General features: G+C 41.6%; 1 protein-coding gene and 1 long non-coding RNA gene across 7 annotated transcripts in view; one reads left to right on the forward strand and one right to left on the reverse strand.

Annotated features, from left to right (window-relative positions):
- The window catches only part of TMEM260 (transmembrane protein 260), a 72,946-nt gene extending 50,777 nt beyond the window's left edge, over positions 1–22,169 (forward strand). Inside the window, exons 13-16 of one of the 6 annotated variants that reach the window (XM_042943334.1) lie at positions 6,725–6,901; positions 8,866–8,919; positions 10,456–10,546; positions 20,939–22,169. In XM_042943334.1, the coding sequence (XP_042799268.1) occupies positions 6,725–6,901; positions 8,866–8,919; positions 10,456–10,546; positions 20,939–20,989 (373 nt within the window). In that variant the 3' untranslated portion in view covers positions 20,990–22,169. Of the gene's footprint in view, positions 1–6,724; positions 6,902–8,865; positions 8,920–10,455; positions 10,547–10,891; positions 13,464–14,646; positions 15,612–17,060; positions 17,179–17,556; positions 18,007–20,938 lie in introns of those variants that run through there. The other 5 variants (XM_042943335.1, XM_042943333.1, XM_042943332.1 and 2 more) reach the window with 5 other exon arrangements.
- Positions 8,944–16,247, reverse strand: LOC122222747. The gene is made up of 3 exons (XR_006203841.1): positions 16,084–16,247; positions 10,058–10,175; positions 8,944–9,958 (listed from the first exon to the last, which is right to left on the reverse strand). It is a non-coding gene; the product is annotated as an uncharacterized LOC122222747 (long non-coding RNA).
- Positions 22,170–27,980: the final 5,811 nt, after the last annotated feature.

Consider the following 27,980-nt stretch of genomic DNA (forward strand, 5'->3'; position numbering starts at 1 on the left):
AATAATCACTATATAAAAATAGCTTAAGGATTTTTCTAATAAAGGATAAGGCATTTTTGTAAATAAGAAAAACACCTACAGTTATGCTGGCTGAGATAACATATGAGAACTGTGAATTCTAGACTTAAGAACGTAAAATTATTCATAGTTAAGGTCAAGAATAAATAACTCCTTCAGTGGTAGAGTGTTGAACATTTTTCCTATCCATGAAATGCTTGAGATTGTCCAGAGTGTGAAAAAGAAAACGTATTTCATAATTTCTATTCTCTTACAAAGGGGATTTAAGAAATTCTTTCTAAATTCCCAAGTTAAATTATCCCTTACTAAGAATTTGATAACATGGTACTTTTGGTGTTCAGAACCTGAAGTTTACTGTGGCTAATGAAGTGATAAGTAATGAGTATAAATGTTCTGTGAGAGTAATTTTAATTGTTCTATTTTTGAATAAGATATTAAGAGCCATTAACATCCCTAAATGGACATTTTTTTGGTTAATTTTATTTAATTCAACCCCACAAACATTATTGAATCTACTATGCTCCAGCCTATGTTAGGCCTTGGCAATAAAGTGAGACTCAGTTCCAAGTTTAAGTAGACCACAATCTTGTTGTATATACACATAGATATGAGTATAACTGGCTGTAATATAATGGGGTAAGCTCTCTACTATGCTAGCTGAGCTTTGTGAAGTGTGAGACCCAGTCAATGTTCAATATGTGTTTACTGAGGATGATTTAACTGGGAGCATGGGTGAAGAAGCAATTAATTCTGCCTGGAGGCATTCATTCAGCATTTATTTAATAAATAATTGACTGTCCAAAATGACCCAACAACTATATAAGCTACAGATGCGTGGGCATGACCCCTGCTGTTGCAGTCTTTTGGAGAGGGTTTCAGGTGGTGCTGTAAATATGAAGCAGATAAATTACATTGTCATCTGGTAAGCATGGAAGTGTCAGTATGGACAAAATGTTGGAGATTTAAAGACTAAGTAGGAATTTGCCAAGTGGGTAGGAGAAGGCCAATTCAAGGGAAGTCCATGTGCAAAGTCATGGGAAGGGCCTGCTGAGCCCTGGGGAAACTGGGAGTGGTCCAGTAAGCTTGGGGCACGGGCTTAAAGGGCTAGGTGAAGAGATGAGTGGGGAGGCACGGGGAGGCCCAGATTGTGAAAGGCATTACCCCATTGGCCATTGGCATGAATGAGGCATGTCCCTGTTACAGAAATACTCTATGCTCCATGTGGAAATTCTAAAAAATACAGGCAAATAAATATAAAGAAGATCAATACTATCTGTCTTTAAGATATCCACTGATAACATCTTGGTAAGCTTTTTGGAATTTCATTCATTTTTAACATCAATTATTTACTTCTACAAACACATATACACTCTCACAGACTGCTACAATACTAGCTGAGATAATAGTTTTCTGTTCAGTTTTTTCACCTAATACCATATCATAAGCATTTCCCCATGTACTCAGAAAAATGCTTTTATTACCATCATTTCTTGACTGTTTAATATTCTCATGTAGATGCATGATAACAAATAGTCTATTTTTGGACATTTTTGTGAAGTCTAGAAGACTTTGACTATTATAATATAGCATGGTGATAAACTTTCTGGCCCATAAATTTTTGTTAATATTTTTGATTAACCAAGGCCTCAAGATAAATATTGCTTATTGGTATCAGTTTTTAAAATAAAATTTTGGGGGCGTCTGGGTGGCTCAGTCAGTTGAGCATCCGACTTCGGCTCAGGTCATGATCTCGCAGTCTGTGACTTCGACCCCGCGTTGGGCTCTGTGCTGACAGCTAAGAGCCTGGAGCCTGCTTCGGATTCTGTGTCTCCCTGTCTCTCTGTGCCCCTCCCCTGCTCATGCTCTGTCTCTCTCTCTCTCTCTGTCAAAAATAAATAAACATTAAAAAAATTTTTTTAAATAAAATTTTTAGTTTATTGTTAGCCTTGTTCATTATAGAATAGAATAGAATCCGACGTGGTGCTCGAACTCGCAAACTGTGAGGTCATGACCTGAGCCGAAGTTGGACGCCCAACTGACTGAGTCACCCAAGCACCCCAAGAAAAAAATTTTTTAACTAGAAAAAATATGGTTCTATTACACATATACAAATAAATCAAAAATTTTACAAAGTTGAAAGCATAATGTGGAAGAATCCTGTCTTTCCATTGAATATCATAAAACCATTTTTTAATGTTTTTACAAACTATTCTTAGTAGGTACATGTACTATATTTTAATAATAAGAGGGGAAAGGAACTATGAGTAGATAGTTAATAGAATATCTTAATGTTTAACTATCATAAAATTATATACTACAACAAATGACTTTGTGTATATAGTTTTCTTTGGAGGGGATAGAAGTTTGAATTCTTAGAATAGATTCTCAGAAGTGAAATTACTAAGTCAAAGTACATGAACAATTGTAAGGCACTTGATAGAGATTTTTTTCCCCAAAGCATTGAGCCATCAGCATCACACGAAAGCTTTCTAAATGGGCACTTTTTAAAAGGAACAAAGCTAATATTATTGAACACTTACTATTTTATTTTTAAGATGCAGTGATATTTTTTTATGTATAGTTCTATGAATTTTAACACATGTATACATTTATATAACTCCCACAACAATTAGGATACAGAGCAGATCCATGTGGGATACATGGATAACCCCCACAACAATCAGGATAGAGAACAGTTCCTTTTCGTTCGCTGAGTAGTATTCCATTCTATAGATGTTCCTGTTTGTTTATCAGTTCACCTGTAGAAGGACATTTGGGTTGTCAGGTTGGGGACTGAGCTGCTGTAAACATTCATGTACAGGTTTGTGTGTGAGCATGAGTGGGATGATTGGACTGTTTGTTTTCTTAACCAACTGAGCCACCCAGGTGCCTGGATTGTTTGTTTTCTTAACTATTGAGTTTTAAGAATTCTTTCTGTATGGTAGGTACAAATCTTCAGCAAATATGTGATTCATAAATTTTGTAGCTTGACTTTTATTCTTTTTTGAAGTGGCTTTTGCACATAAATTCTTTATTTTGATGACATCCAGTTATCATTTTTTTTCTTTTATGGATCATACTCTTTGGTGTCGTATCCAAGAACTCTTTGCCCAGTGGCAGGTCACAAAGATTTTTGCGTGTTTTCTTCTAGGAGTTTAATAGTTTTATCTTTTACATTTCATATCAGTGATCCACTTTGAGTTACTTTTTGTAAGGGAGCAAGGGATTAAGACAAGGTTCTTGGGGATTCTTTGTTGTTGTTTTGTTTTTGTGTATAAATGTCAAGTTGTCCTAATATTTGTTGAAAACATCCTTTCTTCATTAAATGGCATTTTCATCTTTGTATCTACAAAAGAAAAAACTCTTCTGGGTTTTTGATTGGGTTTTAATTTGAGTAGTGTTTTCATGTTATATCTTTTTTATTCTTTTGTTCTTAACCACCCATATCATAGTTAAAGTGGGTTTCTTGTAGACAGCATATATCTGGGTCTTGTTTTATTTTCCATTCTGACAATGTCTATCTTTTCATTGGTGTATTTAGACCATTTGCATTTCATGAAAATATTGACATATTTAGATGTATGTCTACCATTTCATTATTTGCTCTCAGTTTGTTCCCTCTGTTTCTCAGTCCACTGCTTCCCTTTTCCTGTCATATTTTGGAAATTTTGATTTTTTTAGTATTCCATTTCAAATTATTGAGTTGTTTGCTATGTCTCTTGGTAAATTTTTTTTTAACAGTTGATCTTGAGTATCACAGTATACATACTTAACTTTTCACAGTCTACTTAGGATTAATATTTTGCTACTTCGAGTGGCATATAGAAAACTTACTGCCATATAAGTCTCTTTAACCTCCTTACTTTTGTGTTATCATATATATTAATTATACCAGATACTTGATAATTTTTGTTTTCACCTGTCATACATATATTTTTTAATTTAAGAGAAAAAATAATTTAAGGTATTTATCATATCCGTTGCCCTTCTTTTGATCCCAGGATATCATCCTCATTGTTCTCTGTGTGAAATGTGTCGTTTTTCTGTGGCTGCCTTCAAGATTGTGTCTTTGGTTTTTAGCAGTTTGGTTATGGTGTATCTGAGCATGGATTTCTTTAAGTCTAATCTGTTTGGGGTTCGCTGAGCTGTTTAAATCTGTAAGATTGTGTCTTTCACAAAAATTGGGAGCTTTTTTGACATTATTTCTTTAAATACTTTTTCTGCTTCACATTTTTTCTCTTCTCCACCTGGGATTCTGATGACATGAACATTAGACCTTTTGGTACTGTCCCACAGGTGCATGAGACTGTACTTTTTTTTTTTTTTCAGTCTTTTTGCTTGTGGTTTAAATCGTCTCATTTCTCTTGATCTGTCACCATTCAGTTTACTGTCTGCTTCTCTCTCTCTCTTCCTCCCTCCCTCTCTCTCTCCAGACTTACATTAAGCCCATCTACTGAATTTTTAATTTCCATCATATTTTTCAGGTCTGTAATTTCTACTTGGTTCCTTTTTATATCTTCTGTTTCTTTGTTGAGATTTTCTATTTTTCTATTCATTTCAAGAGTATTTGCCTTTACTTCTTGGGGCATTGTTATAATAGATATTTTAAAGTCTTTGGCAATTCTAACATCTGTACCATTTTGGAATTCACATCTATTGATTATATTTTCCCTTGTGAATTGAGATTTTCCTGCTTCTTTATAAGCCAAATCATTTTTGGATTATATCCTGGACATTTTGGATATTTGGGCCTTATTTAAATCCTAACGAGAATGTTGATTTGTTTGTTTGTTGGTGTAGCAGGCTGTCAGCCAGGTAAATCTCAGGCTGCAAATTCTGACCTGCCTTCTGTGTCCTGTAGTTCCAATATTGGTTCTGTTTTCAAAGCATTTGCAGTGCGATCTGAATCAATCCCTGTGTGCTGCCCATTACTCAGTCTGGGACTTGGGTGGCCATCTGTCCAGTGACTCATTTCTCAGAGTCTATTTAGGGTCAGATCCATGCATGCTGAGCTCAGAGATATGCCAGGAGTTCCTACACAACTTCATGGGATTGCTCTCTTGACCTCCCTCCTTTCTGTCTTCACTCTTGCCCTTTTCCTTCTTTGGAGCCTTCTTTCCTGGTTGTCTGGCCAGAAAGCTGGAGCTTTAATTTCCCTCACCTGCCACGCAAATCCTGTGACTGTGTCTGTGTCTGGAGCCAGGCTGCCAGAGGCCGCACAGAGGTAAAGAGCAGTGAGGATTTGCTCCTGGCTCTTGCAGCCACAGCTACTCTGATTAGAGAGGTGTTCCTTTCCTTCAGAACTGTAGGAACCTGCTGGTTGCCCCTGCCGTCACTGGGCTGTTGCCTCTGTTGCTGGCACAGTACTTCCTGGTGCCTGGGGAAGGAGAGGAGGGGAGATCCAGGGGATTTCCTCTACTCTCCCCAACCTTCCCTTTCCTCCTTCTTGGGCTTGAAAACAGGGGCTTTTCTTGGAGCTCTTTTTGTCCTCACTTGGCATTAGGCTTCCCTTAAGTCCAGGCTAGGCAATATCAGCAGCGGGGAAATGGTAAACTCCCCACAGGTTTGGTAGAACTCAGAATTCCGGTGTCTTTCCCCGTGCTTGTTTCTGCCATTTACTCTTCAGAGTCCTCAGATTCCAGGCATGCTGTCCAAGAAGTCTAGTATGCAGTGGGGGAGACAGAGTAGAGCGTGCTTCCTCCATCTTCCCCAAAACCGGAACTCTTATTCTGTTTTAAAACCGCACTTTGGTATCAGATCCCCACTTAATCTTAAACAGCTTCTGAGAGGGTTTGCCCATTTCACAGCTGAGGAGACTAGACACAGGTAGTTAAGTAATTTCCTCCAAATCACAGAGGTCAGAGATGGTGGGAAAAAACCTAAAATCTAAGCCGGAAGTATCTTGTTTCAAAGTTGATGGCGTCTTTTATTACTTTCAAGTAATTTCTTCTAATATACGTCTTTTTTCCTATTTCATAATAGCTACCCAGTCACACACCACAAATCGGAACAGAACTATTCGATTATAGTGAGTTTAAACCAACCTTTTTAAATCGTTTCTATTCCTAATTTTTGCAGGATTTGAAGCTTTTTATAGTTTATTCAATCTAACTGATTTTAGTCAGCAAATATTGTGGATTAGCTAAGCATCCTGCTATGTGTGGTTTAGAGTTAATTCAGAGATAGAGAGCCTATCCTCAGGATGCTTCTGGGCTACTTGGGGAGATTTGTGAATGCAAACAATAAGTACAATACAGTAACAATAAAAGAGAAGAAGAAAGTGCAATGGGAATTTGAGGAAGGAGAAACCACTTCTAAGCAGGGAAACAAATGAAGACTTATATTTCCACCTGTAAAATGAAAAAAGAAAGGTGTCAAATAATATTTAAGTTTACATGTGAAACAGGACCACAGAAGCTTTCTTTCATTATAATAATGCTTGTCCCCAAATGATTTCTTATGTTTTGAGCAGGTAGGTTTTATTATTTATGTCTGTTAACTTCTTCCCAGCTCTCCCCAAACAGCTTTTTTTGCACTAATATAAATTCTAAACGGTCTATTTGGGAAAGATTTAAATAAACCGAAAGGTTTACCAATTGTTTATTGCTAACCAAGGTTCAAGGAGTCAAAAATGACCCTTTATGAGTTGTATTTATTAACATTTAGAACTTTGAGTTAAAAATATTTTCTTTTCTGTTTTCAATAGGAAAAAAACATTTGTTTGCATAGGAATTCATGAAGGTGACCCAACCTGGAAAAAGAACTATTCACTTTGGCCTTGGGGTTCTTGTGACAAATTAGTTCCTTCAGAGATTGTATTCAACCCTGAGGAATGGATTAAACTCACAAGAAATATCTATAACTGGACCGAAGAATATGGAAGGTAGGAACAGCAGTTCTGTTTTTCATCAGAGTATGGCAGTTTTGTGTGCTTAAAAAACTAAATTTTGAGATGCCTATGAATAGTTTTGATTTTTTTTTAATTAGTTATTAGTATTATTTACTGCCCACATGAATTGTAACAGAGAACATGTATTTCTTGTTCTCATGTTTGAAGAACAGTAGGGAGATGGGAGGGGAAGGGGGGGCTGCGGTTGAGTGGGCACCACAACAGGTTGGTGCCCTGCACCTTCCGCTTCCAGCTCTTGTGACGCCATATTGTCCACCATCCTCTGTCTCGCACCCTAAAGGTGGAAGAGATCCATCAACTGCAGTAGAGCTTTAGAAGGTACTCTGTTTCCCGTGAGAGTTTTATGTGCATGAACTTGCCATATTTTCTTCTCTTCAGGAGTAGCACATAACTTGTCTATAGGGGAGACTGGCCCTTGAGTAACTTTTTCCTACTCATTAGGAAAAAGTCATTATCCTGGTTATGTTGTTTGTCATTAATCCTGGTTATGCTGTTTGTGGGTGTGATCAGTCTTCCTTGAAGCATCTGTATAGAGCTGACTCTCACCCATATGGAAATTGAGTCACCATCTCTAGAAATGTGCTTCTCTTGCCTATTTCTTAAGTTATGAATTACTTAAAGATTAGATAATTATTGCTTATAGGGGCGCCTGGGTGGCTCAGTCAGTTAAGCGTCCGACTTCAGCTCAGGTCATGATCTCACGGTCTGTGAGTTCGAGCCCCGCGTCGGGCTCTGTGCTGACAGCTCAAAGCCTGGAGCCTGCTTTGGATTCTGTGTCTCCCTCTCTCTCTGACCCTCCCCCGTTCATGCTCTGTCTCTCTCTGTCTCAAAACTAAATAAACATTAAAAAAAAATTATTGCTTATAATTCAAGGACAGGCGAGATCATATGAAAAATGCTACAAAGGTTTTTTGAATCAATATGTGCAAACAGTCCACAGTGCACCAACCAGAGATGATAAGTAGGTTTATATCAAAGCACTCCATAGGGGCGCCTGGGTGGCTCAGTCATTTAAGTGTCCAACTCTTGATTTCAGCTCAGGTCATGATCTCATGGTTCATGAGTTCGAGCCCCATGGTGGGCTTCATGCTGACAATGGGGAGCCTGCATGGGAGTCTCTCCCTCTCCCCCTCTCTGACCTTCCCCCCGCTCTTACTTGCTCACTCTCTCTCAAAATAAATAAATAAACTTACATATGTATATTAAAAAAAAAGCACTCCATGACCATTGTGAGTTAGAAAATAATCTATTCTGGGCACCTGGCTGGCTCAATCAGTAGAGTGTGCTGTTCTTGATCTTGGGGTTGTGCGTTCGGGCCCCACCTTAGGCATAGAGCTTACTTTAAAAAAAAGAAAGAAAATAACCTTTTCTGCAAACAGTGACCATAGTACAAATACAGGACACCACTCGTTATTTCCATTCCATCAAAATAGACACATAATAAGAAATTTAATTAAGAGAAGTCAAAATCCAGCAGATGGTTTAGCCATTGTTCTTTGAGCAGCGTCCTGGCTCCAGCAGTGATTTTTATCAAAGCCAGGAGTCCCCTCTCTCAAGCTTATCCCCTAGCTTCACAGCTATTTGGCTCTTAGCTGTGTCCATAGAGTGACCGAGGCCTCGCCCCTGCCCTGTTGCCCATCGTGCAGTTCTTGGGAACAGCTGGTTCCTCAGATGCCTCCAGCCTCTTCCCACTAATCCTTCGTTTGCTCCCATGAGGCACCGGGGCTCATTATGCAGATTAAGAATACATTTACCAAAATTTCAAATTCCTAAGGATCAGACTTTTCTAGGATAAGTTTATTATTTCCATCCCTATCAGTACTTCAAGATCCAACCTATTTTATTGCCTTGTAAGATTATAAAACAAGGATTCCATACCTGCCTGTAGCAATAAATGTAGCTTGCAGAAAACTCTCACTGCTTTCTTGTAACTGCAGGTTTGACCCATCTTCTTGGGAATCTGTGGCCAACGAAGAGATGTGGCAAGCAAGGTGACTATCCTACACTTACGTGTTTGTGGTCTGTTTTTCATATGGTGGGGAAGCAGCCAGTAGGGTAGGGGGTCAGTGGTATGATAAAAATAACATTTATGAGCAGTCCTTTTGTTTGAGGCGTTGTGCTAATCATTGTACATTAATTATCCCATTTCATCCTCACGACAACCTATGAAGAAGTTACTTTTATCCCCATCTTATAAAAGAAACACACTGGAGGTAGAGAGGTTACTGGCCAATGCCAGATTGCTGCAAGTGATGGGAGTATGAAACTCACATCTCCCTGACTCAGGCACAGCACTGTGCTCCGGTGCTCTCCGCCTCGAGTAAACCAAAGCGAGTGTAATTGTTGAGAGTCAGTTAATACTGCCCTGGATCCATGTGGAATGTGCTAATTTAATTAAGCACCTGCTGAATACTTCCCAGACGCCAGACACCATGCCAGGCTTGGAAGCTACACATATGAATACAACACATTTCCTGCCCTCGAGGGGCTCACAGTCTAAGGGAGCAGATTTGAATATCAGCGTCCTAGATGCTATACTTTCCTGTTGTGCCTGTATGGAACACGTTGTGGTGATGCTGTTGACTGCCATTATTTTGAAACATTCAAAAATCTCTAACGCTAACAGACTTTGGCCTGGATATTAATATGAAAGTCCTAAATGGTATACAGAGGGTGATACCAAGTACGTAGGAAGTACTTCCTTCAGCAAAGGAAGGGTGCCCAATCTGAGCCCGGGACTGTGCTCCACACCGAGGATTGAGTTATGATATAAAGGATTTACATAAGTTTAAAGAGCTTTTAAAAAAAGTGTCCAGAAATACCGCTCCAAAATAGCAATTACAAAAATAGATGTACTGTGGTTTATGCAATAGTGTTTTTTGAAAAGCCAGAAAACAGCATAATTCAAGTTATCAGCTTAGCTATAGGGACAAATACTTGCTTTGAAGAACTGATCAAAGATGCACCGCACCGTATGTTTGTACAACGCTTTACTGTGACTGAATGTAGGAAAGCTGGGGGAGAAATCACCTAAAAGAAGGAAGCAAGTCATTATTCAGGCAGGTATTGATTTAACTGGCGTGCTGAATACAGTTTGGATGAGTGCATGTAGTCAAAGAGTCCAGCTACCTTTGAAGAACTAGTCACACGTGGCCTGAGCCGTGGCGATGGGTCCCTTCAGGGGTGTGCTGACAAACTCAGCAAGTCTCCCCCTTCCTGGCTGCTCCTGCATGACAGTAATGTGCATCTGGAGGAAGAATGAAATGATGTATAATAGCGATGATGAATTTAAGCTTTTTTTCTAAAAGCTTTGGCAAGCAGTGCGGATGCAGCGTGTTGGCAGTGGGGAAAGAAGGAGTTGCTGTTGGTTCAGAATAAACTTCTGTGAATATGGGAGAGGTACAAACCATGCAGTAAAGGGTTTGGTGTGTTCCTTATCAGTGGAAAAATCTGGTCGATGTAGCTGTACGTGTGAAATTTGACATCATGGTTTTAATGAAGATTCCCACCCACCCCCGCACTCCCAGGATGAAAACCCCGTTCTTCATCTTTAACCTGGCAGAAACAGCAAACGTACCTCCAAATGTGAAGGCTCAACTCTACACTCACGCATATAACGTAAGTTCCATTTTTATATATATAAATATATTTGGGAGGAAGGTGGTGGGGATTAGAACGGAGGGAGTGTGTATCCCAGTAGAGTTTTTACTTTTTTGTTTCTAGTTTTATTTGGCTTTTATAAAGCAGTGTAAATGGAAAACTACTCGTACATCACAAATAATGTCTAAAGTAAACGGTGTGGTTGGCAAATGATGTCCATGTCTTAATCTCTGAAACCTGTGAATATACGGCCTTATGTGACAAAGGGGACTTTGCTCATGTGATTAAGTTAAGGATCTTGAGGTGGGGAGATTATCCTGGATTATCCAGGTGGACCCAGCATAATCACATGGCCCTTTTAAGAAGGAGGCAGGAGGGTCAGAGAGAAGGAGACGTGATGATGCAAGCAGAGGTCAGAGGAAAAGATTCGAAGACACTACGTGGCTGGCCTGGAAGATGGGAGGAAGGGGCCACAAGGTAGGGAGTGCAGGCAGCCTCTGCAAGCCACCAAGGGCAAAGAAACAGATTCTAGAGCCTCCTCGAAGAACACAGCGCTGCTGCTTTTACAAAATCCTCGATTTTATGCATTTTGACCTCCAGAAGGGTAAGATAATAAATGTATACTGTCTTAAGCCATTATGTCTGTGCTGATTTGTTACAACAGCAGAGAAAACTAATAGGAAGCCATTGGAACAGGAAACAGTCACCACCAGACAAGTTCTGACAGGTTTGCCCTCTAGACAAAAGTCATGACCCTGGCTGCACTCGAAAGGATAGGTTACTGGCTGGGTGGGATTTCATGAGAAAGATAAAGGGTCTTGGCAAGAGGCTCTGTCTTCTGACTGTGGCCCTGTCTTCTGACTGAAGCCAGCCCAACCTTCAGATGGCCCGGCCACACACAGACTCTTGTGCAGGCGGTCCTCACTGACGGGAAAAGAGAGGGTGGAGCACAGGCTTGCTGTTGCTCCGTTTTAATGAGCCCCTTCTTTTCTGTGACTTATAGCCCTGGGTTCCTCAGACACCTTCAGAGATCATCTTGGAGCCTACTATGTAGGAAACAGATGTCCTGGCATGGGCCAGTGAGACCAGAGCCCGGGAGCCATATACGTGAGCACCTGAGGTGTTTCTGCAGCCTCTAGGTGCTGTGGGTCTACTCACCAGGGCAGTGGTTTAGAGCTAAGTCAAAATCACACAGCGTCCAATCCGTAGGACTCATTTTACTCCTAAATTTTGTGATCGTGGGTTCATTGTTCATTTATTCATTTACTCACAGAGCGCTTATTGATCGCCCAGTCTGTGCCAAATATTGTGTTGGAGATGGCCAAGTATTGTCCCTGCTACCAAAGAGGTAGCAGGCTAGAGAGGGAGACAGAAGGTAGAGTCCTCGGTTACATTCAGTCTTGCAGAGGTGCTGTGGGAACAGCACACTGTACGTGAGTACACCCCCCTGGCGAGGGGTGGTGAGGAAGGAGGGGGAAGTCTTCGGAGATGTCACTGGAGTGTCATCTTGAAAGCTCAGACGAGCTAGCCAGACAGACTGTGGGCAGGGTAGTGGGAGAGTGGGCGAGGAAGGACAGTCGATAGGGACAAAGGCAGAACCCTCCGAGGTGCCCACTCGAGGACAGCAAGGGATCGATTGTAGGAGGCAGCAAGCTGGAGTTCTGTCTGGCGTTTGGAAGATCCAGGTTCAAGGCCTACTCCACCACTAATTGTCAACCGTAAGTCAGTTAAGCATTCCAGGCCTCGATTTTTTCTAAAAATAGAAGTGGGCTTTAAGCTTTATTAATTATCTCTCACGCCCTGGTCATGTCATATCCTGTTCATCTCTCATACCCTGTGATTCCTTGAAAAACAAATAGTATTTAGTTGGGAGAAATCCCTGAGACTTACTGATACTTCATATTCTCATCAGTGACCTGTTCCATGGCCACCGTTGCTAGGGCGCCACTGAAGCTAATTCACGGATTCATTGTCCCTTTGGACCTGGAAGCTTTACTCTTTCCAGTGGACACAAGTCCGTGGGTGTCTTCTTTGCATATGCCTCCAGATATGTGACTTTGTTTGCAAGACAAATGAAGTCAAATACTTGATGGGTCAACACAAACCCACCCCCCCCAGTACCGGTATTTCAAGAACGTTCTTGTTAGGTGTAAGACATTTTTGTCATGATTTATAGTATTCCACTCAATAGCTGATGCAGAACTTTCAGTTCAGGAGACATTAAGTTCAGGTGTAGTGGGGGAGCAGGGACTATCCCCATTAGCTTTAGGAATGCATTCGATAAGTTGGTGTCCCCACTAAATAGAATACAGTCTGCTAAGACTAATGTCACGGTAACATTCACATAGAGGAGGAAACGTAATTCCATGTGATGAGAAATGACCGGCTTCTTAAGATGCAGCACACGTGGCTTAACGGGCCACCTGGTAGAAGTTGATGATGCGTCGGTAACAAAGCGTTCGAGAGACGGGTGGTATGTTCATTCTGTTATCTAATGACTGTAACAGGGAGGTCATGAGCGAGCCTCTCATCCTCTTGAGCCGTTGGGGAAATGCTCACTGAAGGGCTGGCCTCTGTGTTGAACTCCAGAACCCAGGTGGGATTCTGAAAGCCGAACCGTTTTCTGAACAGTTCCTGGGTGCCTGCTTTGTGCCTGGCAGCAAGGCTTGGAAAAAGAAGCAGCAGACAGAGAAAAAAAAAAAAAAAAAAAAAAAACCTGAGGAAAGACAGGGAAACATTGGATAACTGACCAAGAGAATGGAAGAGTGGAAGATAGCGTCACAGTTTCCACGTACATGCAAGTGCGAGGTGACTGTTTCCTTTGTTATGGAGTGAAAGAAGCGCATGGGCCAACTGCTTTAAAAGCCAGCTTGGGGGCATCTGGGTGGCTCAGTCCGTTAAGCATCTGACTTGATACCAGCTCAGGTCATAACCTCACGGTTGGTGAGTTTGAGCTATGAGCCAGGCTTTGCACTGACGGCACGGAGACTTTAGGCTTCTCTCTCTCCCTCTCTCTGCCCCTCCCTCACTCTCACTCTCTCTCCCTCTCAAAATAATAAACTTAAAAAAAAAAAAAAAGGCCAGCTTGGAGACTAAAGGTTAGTAAATACCAAGATGACATATGCATTTATCTGCCCTGGAGTAGAAGTCGGGCCAGTAGATAACCTGTTGGGTTCCTTTCAGCTGAATGATGTGATGAATACAGTTCTAACTGCAAAAGCCCTTGTGCCTGTAGAAAAGCATCATTGCTTGTTCTGCGCGTTGAGTCTGCTGCTGACCTCAAGTTCCTGTACATCCGAGTCCAATCTGACAGTCCTCAGGAAGGCTGTGAAATTTCCCAATAAGCAAGTCTAATATTCCGTTGTGCAGATTTGTGTCTTTCATTTGTTGAATTTTGATGTTTCTCCCTGGAAAACTCAATACCAAAGATTCCAGCTCTGTCCGATTAATGCTATCTCTGATGTTGGAAAAACAAAATTCCTGATTCCTGTGGGCAAAGTGTTAACTATTAAAATTATAATTATAGGGTGCTCCAAAGAGCATCTCGCCGTGAGGACATCTCTTAAATTCTGTTACGCCCAGCCTATTCGATGACGGATTTGTTTGAGCTGTTTTATTGTTGCTATTGTTATTACTGTTGTTTTTAATGTAGAGAGAAATCTATGTGAAAATGAGGGTCAAAATTTAAATTCCTTCAAGTTCTTTTTCCATGCAGTTTTCTAAAGAAAGCTATTTTTTTTCCTCTAACAGCTAAATTTAGAGTTTCAACCTTTCTGCCTGTTGAGTAAATAGCTTTCCATGAATTAGAACTAAATCCCTTTCCCAGAACATCTTTCTGGAGGAAGAGCATTATGTCCTGACACCGTGTGTCTTAGGTTCCCTCTGCACATCCGAAAACCCCAGAAGCAGTTTTAGATGAAGTACATTTGCCTCCTGCCACTGTCATAATTACAGTAACATTCTTGCATTTTCTGCATGGCCTAGCAATGATTAGATTTTGACTATCGTCCGCCTGGATTTTTTTTTCCTTGTGTTATTAATTCCTCTGTGTTTTCTGGTTTTTGAAAAAAAAAGTCAAGGGATAACAATGGAATACCAACATTTTTGCCGTTTTTCAGCTCTATAAGGAGATTGTCTATTTACGAAAGGAGCACCCGGTGAACTGGCACAAGAACTATGCCATCGCCTGTGAGCGGATGTTACGCCTTCGGGCAGGAGACTCAGACCCTGAAGTCTTGTTATCGGAAACCATCAGACATTTCCGTCTCTACACTCAGAAAGCAAGGAATGATCCACAGCTGCCTGATATTTTAGTTGCTCTAAAGCACCTGAGAAAAGAACTGCAGAGTCTGAGGAATAAGAAAAATGTCTGAGGCAGCAGAATGTGAAAAACCTGCTCATCCTCCCGCTTCCAAAATTCCCAAGTCCAAAAGTTTTTCCTCCAAGAAAAGAAATTGTACACAAAACTCGAAGACCGAGTCAGCTCCCAGATATCAGCAACGTGGTAGGGCAGTATACTGTTCAGAGGCAGTATACTGTTCAGTACACTGTGCTCCTTACTGCCATGTGCTCCCTATGCAAATTCTGTTTATCCAGTGTTACCAAATTAGCATTTCAGTGAGAATCTTTCAGAAAAACCTTCCTACTTCCTCCGTCTTTCACCTAATGACTGTGCTTGATTGGATGCTAGAAGAGAATGGGTTATTTTCATATACTTTAAATATCGATTGTGGATCTTTTTAAGGGCCCTTTTACTGGGATCCGTTCTGAGGTTAAATTCTTGAAACATTCATACCAGACCAAAGACACATTTTCTGTTTCCCAAAAAGCGATTTTTTTTTAAGAGTGAATCTTGCTCTTCTTCAAGTTAAAATACTTTTTTTTTTTTTTTTGAGTAGCTCTGGTTATTACATAATCTCACACTTCAAGCTAAACACCAACCCAGTGATATTTTGAAAAAAGTTGGGGTTTTATTGTCTTTGATGATTCTCTGAAATCATTAAAAAATAAAGCTAAGCTGTTGTTTGCTTTCTCTCAGTTGCATAAAGTGGCAAATAAAAAGAATCTTGTAGTTCCTTGCTTAATTTTATATTTATGTTTTACTTCTATTTGGATTCATAAATCCGGGCCCAATAATTAGTAAGCTCCTGCGGCCAAAATGCAAAAAAAAAAAAAAAAAAAAAAGGCGGGGATTGGGGGGCGGTGGGGGGGATGGGGGAAGTTGTTCAATAAATTCATTTCTGTTACAAGCATCTTTTATACATATTACTAAAGAGAACATAGTAAGAAATGCAAATAATAGTTCTTTATTTTATTATGACAGTTAATTAATAGCAACCTGTTTTAATGAATAAAGTCACTCCGAGTCCTTCAGCACTTCCTAAGTAGAGGCCAGAATCTGTAGGGATTCTTTTCCCCCCAATTGTATAGCTCCTAGACTCCAAGCGCTATATAGGCCCCTGTATAGAAATGCTCACTAATGAAGAGGGAGGGCTAGAAGCTTGTCTGCATTCAAAGATCACTGGTGAGTCATTCAGCAAGAAAAGGCCCCTTACCAGGAATAGTCACAGTTCCGTGGCATTGTACTAGCAAAAGGGTCTGATCAAAGGTCTCCTGTGGAGCTTGCATGGTTCCCTTTCATACTACGACCATAATTAAAACCACTAATTCTCTTTTAAAATGCTGCAGGATGCCATGTAGGCATCTGTCTGGAGTGTCCTTTGTGATGTCATAAGCTGTTAAGGACCAGCGCCGAGGGCTTTTGAGTGAAATGCCAGTCATGAAGGTGCTTCAAGACAAGGGTGCCTCTCAAAGCTTGACAGGGCCTTGACTGCACAATTCGAGCTGAATTTGCCCCTTGTCAGCTGCCAGTAAATAAATCTCAAAGGGGGAAAAGCTGAAGTTTCATTACCTGATCCATGGGGCTTTGTTGGTTTTGGCATCACACAGGGGAAGCTCTTGCCCCTCCATTCTCTGGATTTGAAGATGTCCATTGGAGCCTGCAGTGCCTGGACAGGGTTCAGAGCGGAACCTTTTGAAGAGTGTCAATAGTTGTAACAGTTCAGCTGTTAGGAAGACAAATAAACGGAGGAGCTCATTAATCCGCTTTTGGCTCTCAGTGCCTTTTGCCCTTTTATCACAGCCTTATTAGGCTCCTACTCATCTTGAACCAGAAAAAAATGAATTGGAGTTGTTGAGTGCTAATTGGCAAAGACTTTTAATCATGGGCCAAGAACTTTCACTGACTTGAAAGTAACTTCTCCACGGGGAAGAACCGAAAACCTGGTTTACCTTAAAACAAAAACCTGTTGGAGTTCAGTGTGGTGTAAAAATTTAAGGAGGCATTGATAAATTGTCTAAGTTTATCCATTTGAAAGAAATCATGTGAGATTATGGTTTCCACTTTGCTTACGAAAGGTACAGTAAAATTCGAATAAACATTTCCTGGACGTGCATTGTTTTTATTGGTTCAGCAAAGAGATCGCGTGCATGTGTGAGATGATCGTGTTTGTTTCTGAACATCTCTATACAGGTGGATGTGAAAATGCATTTGGGCATCTATATACACGTGGCGTCAGAAGAACCTCATTCAAAGTAGTATTTCCTGTTCATGGCCTTAAGAACGGCAAATAAAAGTCTCTTCGAGAAGATGGGCTTATTTGTGTCTGTACTGTGGTGCTACATATATACGTCTGAATATGCTTTGTGTGCTGACTGTTGTCAAATGGTGCATGGATTTATTCTGGACGGTACTTGGGCAACAATGGCTTTGGACCACTCTCTCTTTGAGAAAGCAATGATATGATGGCCCCAAGTAGATAGGGTGATAATTATTTAAATTGTTAAAAACCAACAGTAAATGAAAAAATAGCAAACTGAACTGAGATTTGGGGAGGTTGGGCTTCATTCCCAGATCAACTATTTTGAAGAATTCTCTCCTTTCTCTTGTGCGAGGTTAAACAAGTTGCTTTCTTTTTCTCTCTCATACTTTTCCCCGGCTGGTGCACAAACACCATAAAACCTGACAGAAGGGGTCTCTTTTGTCTAACCCCCCGACATGGAAGACAATGTGAAGGAGGTGACTTCTCATGCAGGATTTGGCCAGGATTCTCCTAGCAATGTCCCTGGAGTGCCACGGGTTGGCAGGGCGACAGGAACCCCATAAGGCCAACTTCTGCCCGGACTTTGGCCTGAAGAGCAAGTGGGAGCCGACAAAACTGTCTGCCTCTCCCCGCGATGCAGTGCCCTCCTGCCTGGCGCGGAGGCTGGCGCACACGGGAGGCAAGCAGGGAAGGGGACTGTGGCTCCGAGCCCTCTGACAAAGCCCCCCCAGCCGCACTCCCACTGATGGGAGCTGTGCTTGGTTCTTACTTTCGACTTTCCTCTTTCCTTTGCTTTCTTCAGAGGTCTCATTTTTTTTTTTTTTAAAGTGCTTTTGTCCTATTACTCAAAATAAAGCCAAACTGGAAGGACATCAATTACTAGTATGCTTTCTTGAGATCTTCTAGTAGAAATTGTGAAATGTTATCTCTGGCCATCTTCCTAGGGTAGAACCACTATGTTGACTTAGCCTTTATGATACCTAAACAAAGCCCATTTTGAGTGTTAGGGTTATTTTTTGATACCCTGCTGATTTCTTTAAGTCATCAGGCTAGGATATGAAGACCGGCTTTTTAAATTTGTATTTTGAAAGTTACAATGTGAGGCCTTCCTTACAGTTCCCACCAATAGCCATTGGAATTTAGAAATGTTAATACTTTTAATATTCAGAAGAAATGAAAATTCGCTGTTAGAGCAAATCCTTTTGCTCTGTTTTAATGCTGGTATGTTTTACAGTTGCACCAATGTAGAGTAGTCCTCTTCTTCTAAGTGGCTCCAAGCCCAATGGTTGGGTAAAGACAAAATTTCCAGCCCAGTGAAAGATTCATCCTCATATTTTGTTGTGGCTGCAAAAATCACTCTAAAGCTTGTGCTCACAAACAAATAAGTCACGTTTCCAGGGATTCTGGGAACATCTAAAGGCCATATCTTGGCACAGCATTACAGAGCAAACACGGAGCTAAAGCTTTAGCAGCGATCATATTTAATGAAGACGTCATTGTCAGTACCCTCTAAAGGTCTGTTTGATTTGGATCAGCATAGGATGGTATAAAAAAAAAAAAAGCCTCAGGAATAACACAATGTGCTTACCTGGATATAGGAAAGCAAACTAATAGGAATATATCTTGAGAAAGGGATTTTTCTGAAAAAAATTCTGATTGCTCTTCAACAATGTAATGTATATCTGGTGGAAATTATATGTACTGGGAGGGTTAGCTTATGTCCTATTGCAAAAAGAAAAACGTCAGGGGGAGAGATGGGTAGAGGTGCTAAAACTATAAACAGGAAGCCTACAATTACTGACCTATACGTGGAGTTATCTGGATCTTTTGTGCAGATCCAAAGCATGAATGGTTGGGGTTAATTTTCAATAACATAGGTACTGTGATGATGTTAGAAAAGTTGAGTTGATAAGGTTGAGAAAGTTTCACAAGATGGATGGAACACAGAGGATGGTGTCCATCCCAGTGATCCAGCTTCTGGAGCGGCCCGGTATTCTCCAGTCCTGTACTTACTTGCCATTAGGGGAGGATAGCGTTAAATAACATTGTAACAATCAATAGAAATCGAAATCTGAGATTTAACCCTTTCATAATTTCAGTTGTTTATAATTTGTTGTAAATCTGTGTAAGTAGTTATCGGGCGAAAGAAGTACAAGAGATGCAGTGTAATCTTTATATCAATCAGTTATTTTTGTATTATGTACAGATTTTAAACTAATAAATGGACATTATATCCTGTTTTTAAAAATATGCACACCATGATCATCTTGTGTTTAGAAGTGTTACCTTACAAGGGGTTATTTTGCATGTAACCTTCTAAAAAAGAAGACATTTTGAGATTTTTCTCACCTAAATGAAATATTCCCTAGGCAGTCGAACCACTGAAAATACCCTTAATACCTGTGGGGGTTGCTTGTATGGGAAAGTGTGAGCGATTAAAGCCAAAAGGGGAACGCTGCTTGGGAAATGAGACCCAGTTTTCTCATCATCGGCTTATGGTGTGATGGGACCTACAGGTGTCACCTGGTACCCTAGATTCATGAGCATCGTGACAGAAATCCCAAGGATACTCTGGCATGCCAAGACGTGAACTCAAAAACTCCAACAGAGGGTGATCTAGGATGTGAAGACAGGGTAAAAGACACAAGGACTGGAATCTTCTTATGGTATCTTCCCTCAAAATAGGTTCCGAAAATAGAAGGGAAGCATTATATTATTGTATTATTATTAACAGTGCTTTTAAAAGTTAATATATAAGAAACAAGGGCTCTTTTAAAATACTCTAGCAAAAGCTATGGAAAACGCTAAAAGGAATTGTTTATAAATGGAAGATGATTCATTGACCAAAGCACTAGGTTTCCTTTGATTTAAGAGTTAACCAGTCTAACAGGTGAGAGAAAGTTTCAAGAAGTTTTGTCTATAAAAGAATGAAGGGGTGTTTGGGTGGCTCAGTCAGTTAAGCTGCCTTGATTCAGCTCAGGTCATGATCTCGCTGTTGTTGAGATTGAGCCCCGTGCTGGGCTCCTTGCTGACAGTGGGGAGCCTGCTTGGGATTCTCTCTCACTCTTCCCTCTGCCCCTCTCCCCTGCTTGAGCTCGCTCTCTTTTTCTCTCTCTCTCTCAAATAAAAAAATAAATAATTGGGGAAAAAAAAGATTGAAAACCGAAAGTTCAATTATGCATCACTTAAAAACAAGAAAGTTCAGGGCGCTCTGGGTGGCTCAGTCGGTTAAGCGTCACACTCTTGTTTTCGGCTCAGGTCATGATCTCACGGTTCGTGAGTTTGAGCTCCACATCGGGCTCTGCGCTGTTAGTGTGGAGCCTGCTTGGGGTCCTCTCTCAATCTCTCTCTCTCTCTGACTCTCTCTCTCTCTCTCTCTCTCTCTCAGCCCTCCCCCGCATGTACTTGCTCTCTCTCAAAAGAAGTAAATAAGTAAACTTAAAAAAAAATACCTAAGGGGTGCCTGGGGTGGCTCAGTCGGTTAAGCGTCCAACTTCGGCTCAGGTCATGATCTCACAGTCTGTGAGTTCGAGCCCCGCGTCGGGCTCTGTGCTGACAGCTCAGAGCCTGGAGCCTGCTTCAGATTCTGTGTCTCCCTCTCTCTGCCCCTCCCCCACCCTCTCAAAAATAAACATTAAAAAAATTTTTTTTTAATTACTTAAAAAAATGGGAAAGTTCACTGATGGGAGAGTACTTGTACCTAGTGGTTGTTTTTATTTAGTGTGTCACAACTTTTTTTACTAAAATTAGAATACATTCCTTCAATATGTGGACTGGTATCTACACTGTTTTTATATTTTCCTTTCAGTGGTCAGCATTCTCACCACTAGCCTATGCGGTCACCTTGCATTCGCCTTGAGGCTGTTCCACACAGTGCAGGACTGTGCCTAGTCATGGTGATTGTCATCCTGGGTCATGAAGTCAAGTTAGTGGAAATTGACCATCTCTTTCTTCATGAAATAGAATACAAATATCAAGATGCATCTGAGGGGACAAGGGTATTCTTTGATGAAACTTTCAGTTTCATTTCCTATACATGTGTATGTGGTTACACGTATAACACATATATCATACTATATATCCGTGTGCGTGTGTGTGTAAGACCTTTATATATAAATCTATACATGTATGTGAACTGGGTCATAATAGAAAAGGTACTTCTCGTTGTGGATCACAGTAAAGAATAAATTGGAGAGCCACTGGCCGTGGAGAATTTACCCAACTTTATTGACCGTTAATGCCAAAAAAGCTAATAAGGGATCATCTAGTATAACTAGCACAAGTAATCTAGTTTAATGAATGAGAAAAGTGACGCCTGCACTAAGAGACTTGCTTTATATCACACAGCTAGGTCATGGCAGTGCTGGGACGAGAACATGAGCTTTTGCGCTCAATCTGGTGTACTTTCCCCTTTTTCCATCACAGTCCACTAAAACCGCTGCATTCCGCTGTCAACTGTGTGTCACATTAAAGTCCCCAAATGATGTGGCCCTATTAAAATTACGATAAACTTTTCTAGAGGCAAATGGTATGTAAAACCAAGAACTGTGTTGTAGGACACGGTTTAAAAGCCATCCACTGAGTTCCTTTCTTCCCCTTCTCCAGACCTCTGGGATGTAATTTCTTTTCTTCCCCTTCCGTTTTAGACAGAGTCAGTTGTATCCCTGGTCTCTGGCAGAGGATTTCCTTACCCATTCTGGACTTAGGAACATACACCGAAATGAAAAGGTTTTCGTGTGTTAAGAAAAAGTCGCTTTAAAATCTTGGAAGTTGTTAGCATAAATTACCTTCCAGCTGAATCAGCTACTGGAAACTCCAATTGAAAAAATGTCGCATTAATCTATATATTCCTTACCCCTCCGAAGCAGGATTCAAAACATAATAGTATTTCTGTGTGTTACAGAAGGAAATATGTCCCAGCTCCCCTGGAATGTTCACTGATTGCGAATTAGACTCTTCTCCCTAGAAACCAAGGCCATCGGGAGCCAGTGTCCATGATTATCCTGTTTGGTTCAGCCACTCTATTAAATATTTTTAAGTGTCCAGAAAGGCAGATTCCTCTTTGAAGACCTAACGGTTTCGTTTTCTAATTGTGAACGTTACCAATTCAGTCTTTAGGTAATGGTGATTTCTTCCAAATTTGGCTCTTGACTATATATGATTTGTAAAACTCTATAAACAATAATAATAGTCATATCAATAACTATGACTGTTGTTGACAAAACAACTAATTCCAATTAGTATCCACTGAATGGCTTCAGTGATCTGAAATCACCTAAATTTCCCACACTGAGTTGTGAGAGTTGAAAGTAGTTTGGCCTTCCTCTTTGGGAGGCAAGGAAGTTTGGTATAACCCATGAGACAGAGACCACCCGAACCACGCTGCGTGCCCCCTGGGCGTTTGACAAAGGCGACCTATTTCACAGGGTTAACATTTATGTGACCTTACTTTTCTCCTTTTGCATGTGCGTTCTGAACAGTGAGTTGATCCACAGAACCTAAATCTGTCGAATACTATGAGCTAATACAAGGTAACTTGTGAAAAAAGCAAAATGTGTGACCTATACAAGAATCAAACAAAACCAGAACTTTGCTTTAAAGCAATTTCATGAAATTTTGGTAAGGATGGAGATTCTATCTTCCTTTTTTATTAGAGTGCAGGATTGTCACAGGATTAGATAAATACCTTCACAAAGACCCTCGTCTCATCCCTGAAGGTCCCCGTAACCGCACTTAGTCTCCTGCAGGAACACCCCATGGCCTTCCAGTGAGGGAAGGGCGGCTCGGGTCCTGACTGCCTGCACGAAGAAGCACACGTAAGGATGTGTGCCTGCTGGGCTCATTTTGTCCCTGAAAGAGCAGAGAGTAGAAACGGAGTCTTTCCCAAGTCTTCCATTCACTTTCCCAGGTTACAGGCTGTTCCAGAAAGCACAGGCCTTTTCTGGGTTGCACTAGAAGCACTGGACAGTACCATGTTCAGAGCTGGACTCCCAGCTCTGCCATTCATTAGCTGGATGGCTTGGAGCAAGTGTCTCTGTGCCTTAATTTCCCTTTCCATACAGTGGGGATATAACCTGGGTATATACAGTGGGTATATACACCCTGTACAGTGGGTGATATAACAGATTCACCTGATGATATGTCTGCAAGGATGAAGTGGGTCGATATGTATAAAGTGCTTTGAAGAGTACCTGGCACGTAGCAACTATTCACAATGCCAGTTGCTTTCATTAACATGCCGGTAACACCAGCTCTCATCCATTTTATACACCTGAGTAAAATGAGTAACGAGCCTCCTTCTGCTTTGCTTCTCTCTTGTATGTTTGAAAAAGTCCTCGCTAGGGGCACTGGGCACCTCAGTCGGTTAAGCATCCAACTTCAGCTCAGGTCATGATCTTGCAGTTCGTGAGTTCGAGCCCCCATCGGGCTCTGTGCTGACAGCTCAGAGCCTGGAGCCTGCTTCGGATTCTGTATCTCTCTCTCTCTCTCTCTCTCTCTCTCTCTGCTCCTCCCCCGCTCATGCTCTGCCTCGCTCTCAAGAATAAACATTAAAAAGAAATTTTTAAAAAAGTCCTCCCTAAATATGCATCTGGAAAGCATGAAATAGACAATTCAATTTCAATTGCAACGATAATTATAAGTAATGTGCTATTTAACTTCTAGGGAAGACTGGAAATTAAAAGAAAGTAACCAAGAAACACTGAGCAGATGAAGAAATGAAATCAGTCTCATCGATAAGGGAAATGTCTCAATGTGAACATGTGTGTGCACGCACACAAGTGTGATCCATCCCGTGTGAGCCCAGTGCCACAATGGTCCTTCCCTCTTCCTACTGGCTTCCCCAGAGCATGGTCCACCAGGAAGGAAGCTTCAACTACTACCATTTGCCTTCCGTCTCCAAACTTAGATGTTGCCATCTATACATTTGATCTGTTTCTACCTTCCCCCAAACAGTGTGGAGTCTGTCAGTCCCAGAGACCTCTCAAAGAGTAGTCTCCTCCCAACACACCTTCTCACAGCGCTTAGAGGACTGACATGGGGCAGAAAGCTTGGAGTCCTCATCTCAGGACCTGTGCTAGGCTTTCAAAACCATGCTTGGGACAAAGTCATAGATTTCCCAGTGGGGATGACTGGAGTGCCTGAGTACTACATTAACTCGCTTATTTTTTTTTTTTTTTAATTCATTTGGGGCGCCTGGGTGACACAGTCAGTTAGGCATCCAACTCTTGATTTTGCCTCAGGTCATGATCCCAGGGTCATGGGATTGAGCCCCAAGTTGGGCTCCTGGCTGAGTGTGGAGCCTGCTTAAGATTTACTCTCTCTGCCCCTCTCCCTGGCTCACACTGCTCTCTCTCTCCTTCGAATGAATGAATGAATGAATTCATTTAATTAAAAAAACATTTTGGGGGTGCCTGGGTGGCTCAGTCGGTGAAGCATTCAACTCTTGATCTCAGCTGAGGTCACGACCTTGCAGTCCATAAGTTCAAGCCCCACATCAGGCTCTGTGCTATCAGCTCAGAGCCTGTTTGGAATTCTTTCTCCCTCTCTTTCTGCCCCTACCCCATTCATGCATTCTCTCTCAAAGTAAATAAACAAATAAATACTTAACAGAAAGGAAAAACATTTTTTGAGTTCCTACAAGGTGCCAGGCCCGTGTACTGGGTTTTCAGAGGGAGAGGGGGACCAGACAGACAAGGGCCTGTCCCCTGTGGAGCCTCCATTTCCAGAGGGGGAGAAAGCCAAAGTGCGAGTCTTAAAAATCTGCCCAAAGGTCCTTTTTTGCCACCACTACTACTCTTTAGCCCCCGCTGAGGATATCAAACCTGTTTTTTCACTGTTACAAATGCTGATTGGAAACTTTACCACCACTCCCTCCATACAAATGAACAAGTTCCCACCCACAGAGATGTCTGCATCTCATTCTCAGGTTATCTAGAGCCCTGCTGAGTCCACAAAAGGAGGCACTGGACCCACCGCCATGTGGTCCTCTTCCCACACCACCTTTTCCCACCACCACCCACCATACTCTGCCTTCCCTGGCTGCCCCTTGTCCTTCTGCAGATCTCATCGGCACCGGATTAAATGAACACTAGTGCTGGGGCGTCTGGCTGGCTCAGTCAGTAGAGCATTCGACTCTTGATCTCAGGGTTGTGAGTTCAAGGCCCACACTGGGCGTAGAGATTACTTAAAAACACTGGTGCTGCCTTCCTATAGCAAGGAAATGTTCTCACGTCTCCCGTCACCATTCATAGTAACAGAGAAAGGAAGAGGCGGGTAAGAGAAGCCTGTCAGGTGCTCTTAGGCTCGGTGCCTAACTCTCCTGAGACCCACCACTCAGGTTCTAGAGGCGCACTGACTCCTTGAGGCCCTCCACACACTGCCTCCTTGAACTTCCCTGCAGGAAGGGAGCAGGTCCCACTTCTACAGAGCAGTGAGAAGGAATCAGCACTTCTGTCGTACTCTCGCCCAGGATGTGTGACCACAGTTTCACTGTGAGAAAACATCACACAAAACCAGACTGAGGGACACTCCACGAATACTCTTCAAAAGTATCAAAGTCATGAAAGGCAAGGAAGGACAGAGTGTCTCAGATTAAAGGAGACTGAGGAGATATGACAACTAAAGGCAATGTGGGATCCTGGCTCGGGTCCTAGAACTGAAGAAAGATATTAGTGGAAACATCGGTGAAATTCACATTGAAGTCTGTAGTGTAGTTAACAGCATTGTACTAACAGTTTCTAGGTCTTGATCATTGTACTGTGGTCAGTAAGATCTTCTATTAGGTGAAGCTGGGTGAAGGGTATTGAAGAGCTTTCTGCACTATTTTTTTTAAGTTTATTTATTTTGAGAGAGAGAGCGCGCGCACCAGCAGGGGAGGGACAGAGAGAGAAGGAGAGACAGAGGATCCCGACTTGGGGCTCAAACTCACGAACTGTGAGATCATGACCTGAACCGAAGTCAAGAGTCAGCTGCCTAACCGACTGAGCCACCCAGGCGCCCCAAGCTCCCTGAACTAGTTTTGCAACTTTTCTGTAATCCTAAAATTATTTCAAAATAAAAAGGTTGTTTGTTTTTCTTTTTTTAACTTCTTTAAAGGCAAAGTACTCCTATTTCCTCTTGCTCCTTGTCGTTCTTTGTTGACCGCTTTCAGCCTCAAGATGAGCAGTAGTTAGAACAGTGGTCTACACTACTTGGCCACACCAATGATCAAGAGACAAGTTCCTTAAGGCCAAAGGCCACAGGCCACAGGCCTGCCCCCAGCCCTGCCATCAGGGTAGGTGGTCCTTGTTGGCACTGGGCCTCAGCTACCTGCTGGTGCCTATCCAGTGGGACCTGGGTGAGGACTGGGTATCTCCAGGGAGCCTTTGGCTCTATTTCCAGCATCTTAGGGAGGCTCAGCAGAGGTCTGTGGGATTAAATTCCCCGCAAGCCACTGGACTCACACCCAGTTTAAAGACAGCAGGATCTAGTCTCGGATTATTCCTGTGGTCCCGGTTTCTCTCTTCAGGCAGTCACTACAGGAGAAGAGGGAGTGAAGGAGAAGCCCCCTTAATACCCTAATTCTTTCCGAAGATGATTCAGGTTTTTGTAGCTTCATTAGCATTTGCAGATAGAAATACATTTTAAGTGGCATTATGCTAAGTAATTATTCTTACAGGATGTGAAATTAAACACATTTTACTCAGCATGAAATTATTCCTGCCACGTACTGAGTTTGGTGACAGCTTGAGAGTTTGGACAGTGGGTTGCAAGACGGGGAGAAGCAATCTATGTATTTAAAAAAAAAAAATCCAACCCCAAATATTCCACCAAAGGTAAGTCCTTGTAGCGAAATAATTTTGGCTGGTTGGAATATTAAACCTGCTACTATAAATTTCACGCCTTGCATTCCTAAAGCAGATGCAGGGTGATCATGCCAAAAATTAATTGGAAATAATGCGACTTGTCTTGTGTACTCTATCCAGTAGAGGGCATAGCAGATAAGCGTTGTGTGCATTGGTGACTTAGCGACTGATAAGGCTTGTTTGTAATTGCTTCTGTAAAGATATGTAGCAACATGCTTGGATGCTTATTTACATTTAGGAATGTGGTTCGGAATAGGAGGTTTAGATTTATAACTTTGTTTTTGTCTGTCAATACATGGGAGACTTTTGGTTGTTACGAGCATTATATTTACCAATGCGCAATGTTAAATTGCTGGATTTAATTGTTACAGTACAGTGAATTATTCTATTATTTCTTACTTTTTTATCCTAAGGAAAATTCAAACTTTCCAGGCTTTAGGGCAGGATAAAATGGCTCTGAGCATGTCAACGTCTCAAGAGCACATTATTTTCTTATTGGATTGTATTAACTTTACAGATGGAAATTTGAAGGAGAATTAGAAGGCTTAGGGATGGGAAATTTGGAGAAGAAAAGAATAATGTCTTAAGATTTCTGGAGGGGTTAACTGGTAAGTCATTCTGAAAGCTGCTGATGCTAATTCTCATAGCAAGAGACAGAGCAGACCCCAAAATTATCAGGAACGAGGCACAGAATGGCTAAGAAGGAACAGAATCTTGTGTCACACTCAGACTTGCCAAAGGATTACTCAGGTTCCCTGTCTCTTCTTCTGTCCCATTCTCAATACCTGCGATAACTGGCACAATTTGTCGTGTGTAAATGCCGAATAGGGCGACTTTCCACGACCGAGGCAGAGGGTTGTTTGGCAGGCCCACTTAGGTTACAAAACAAACAGTCTTCGGCCTCAGATGCACGTATTTGGACCCCAAAGAACAACAACATGACATACATAAACAGACACCTGCCACAAGCCCTGTAACCTGAAGGGAAAGCTGGGGGGAGAGGGC

This window comes from Panthera leo, chromosome B3 (assembly GCF_018350215.1).
Source record: "Panthera leo isolate Ple1 chromosome B3, P.leo_Ple1_pat1.1, whole genome shotgun sequence".
In the NCBI taxonomy this organism is placed as follows: Eukaryota; Metazoa; Chordata; class Mammalia; order Carnivora; family Felidae; genus Panthera; species Panthera leo.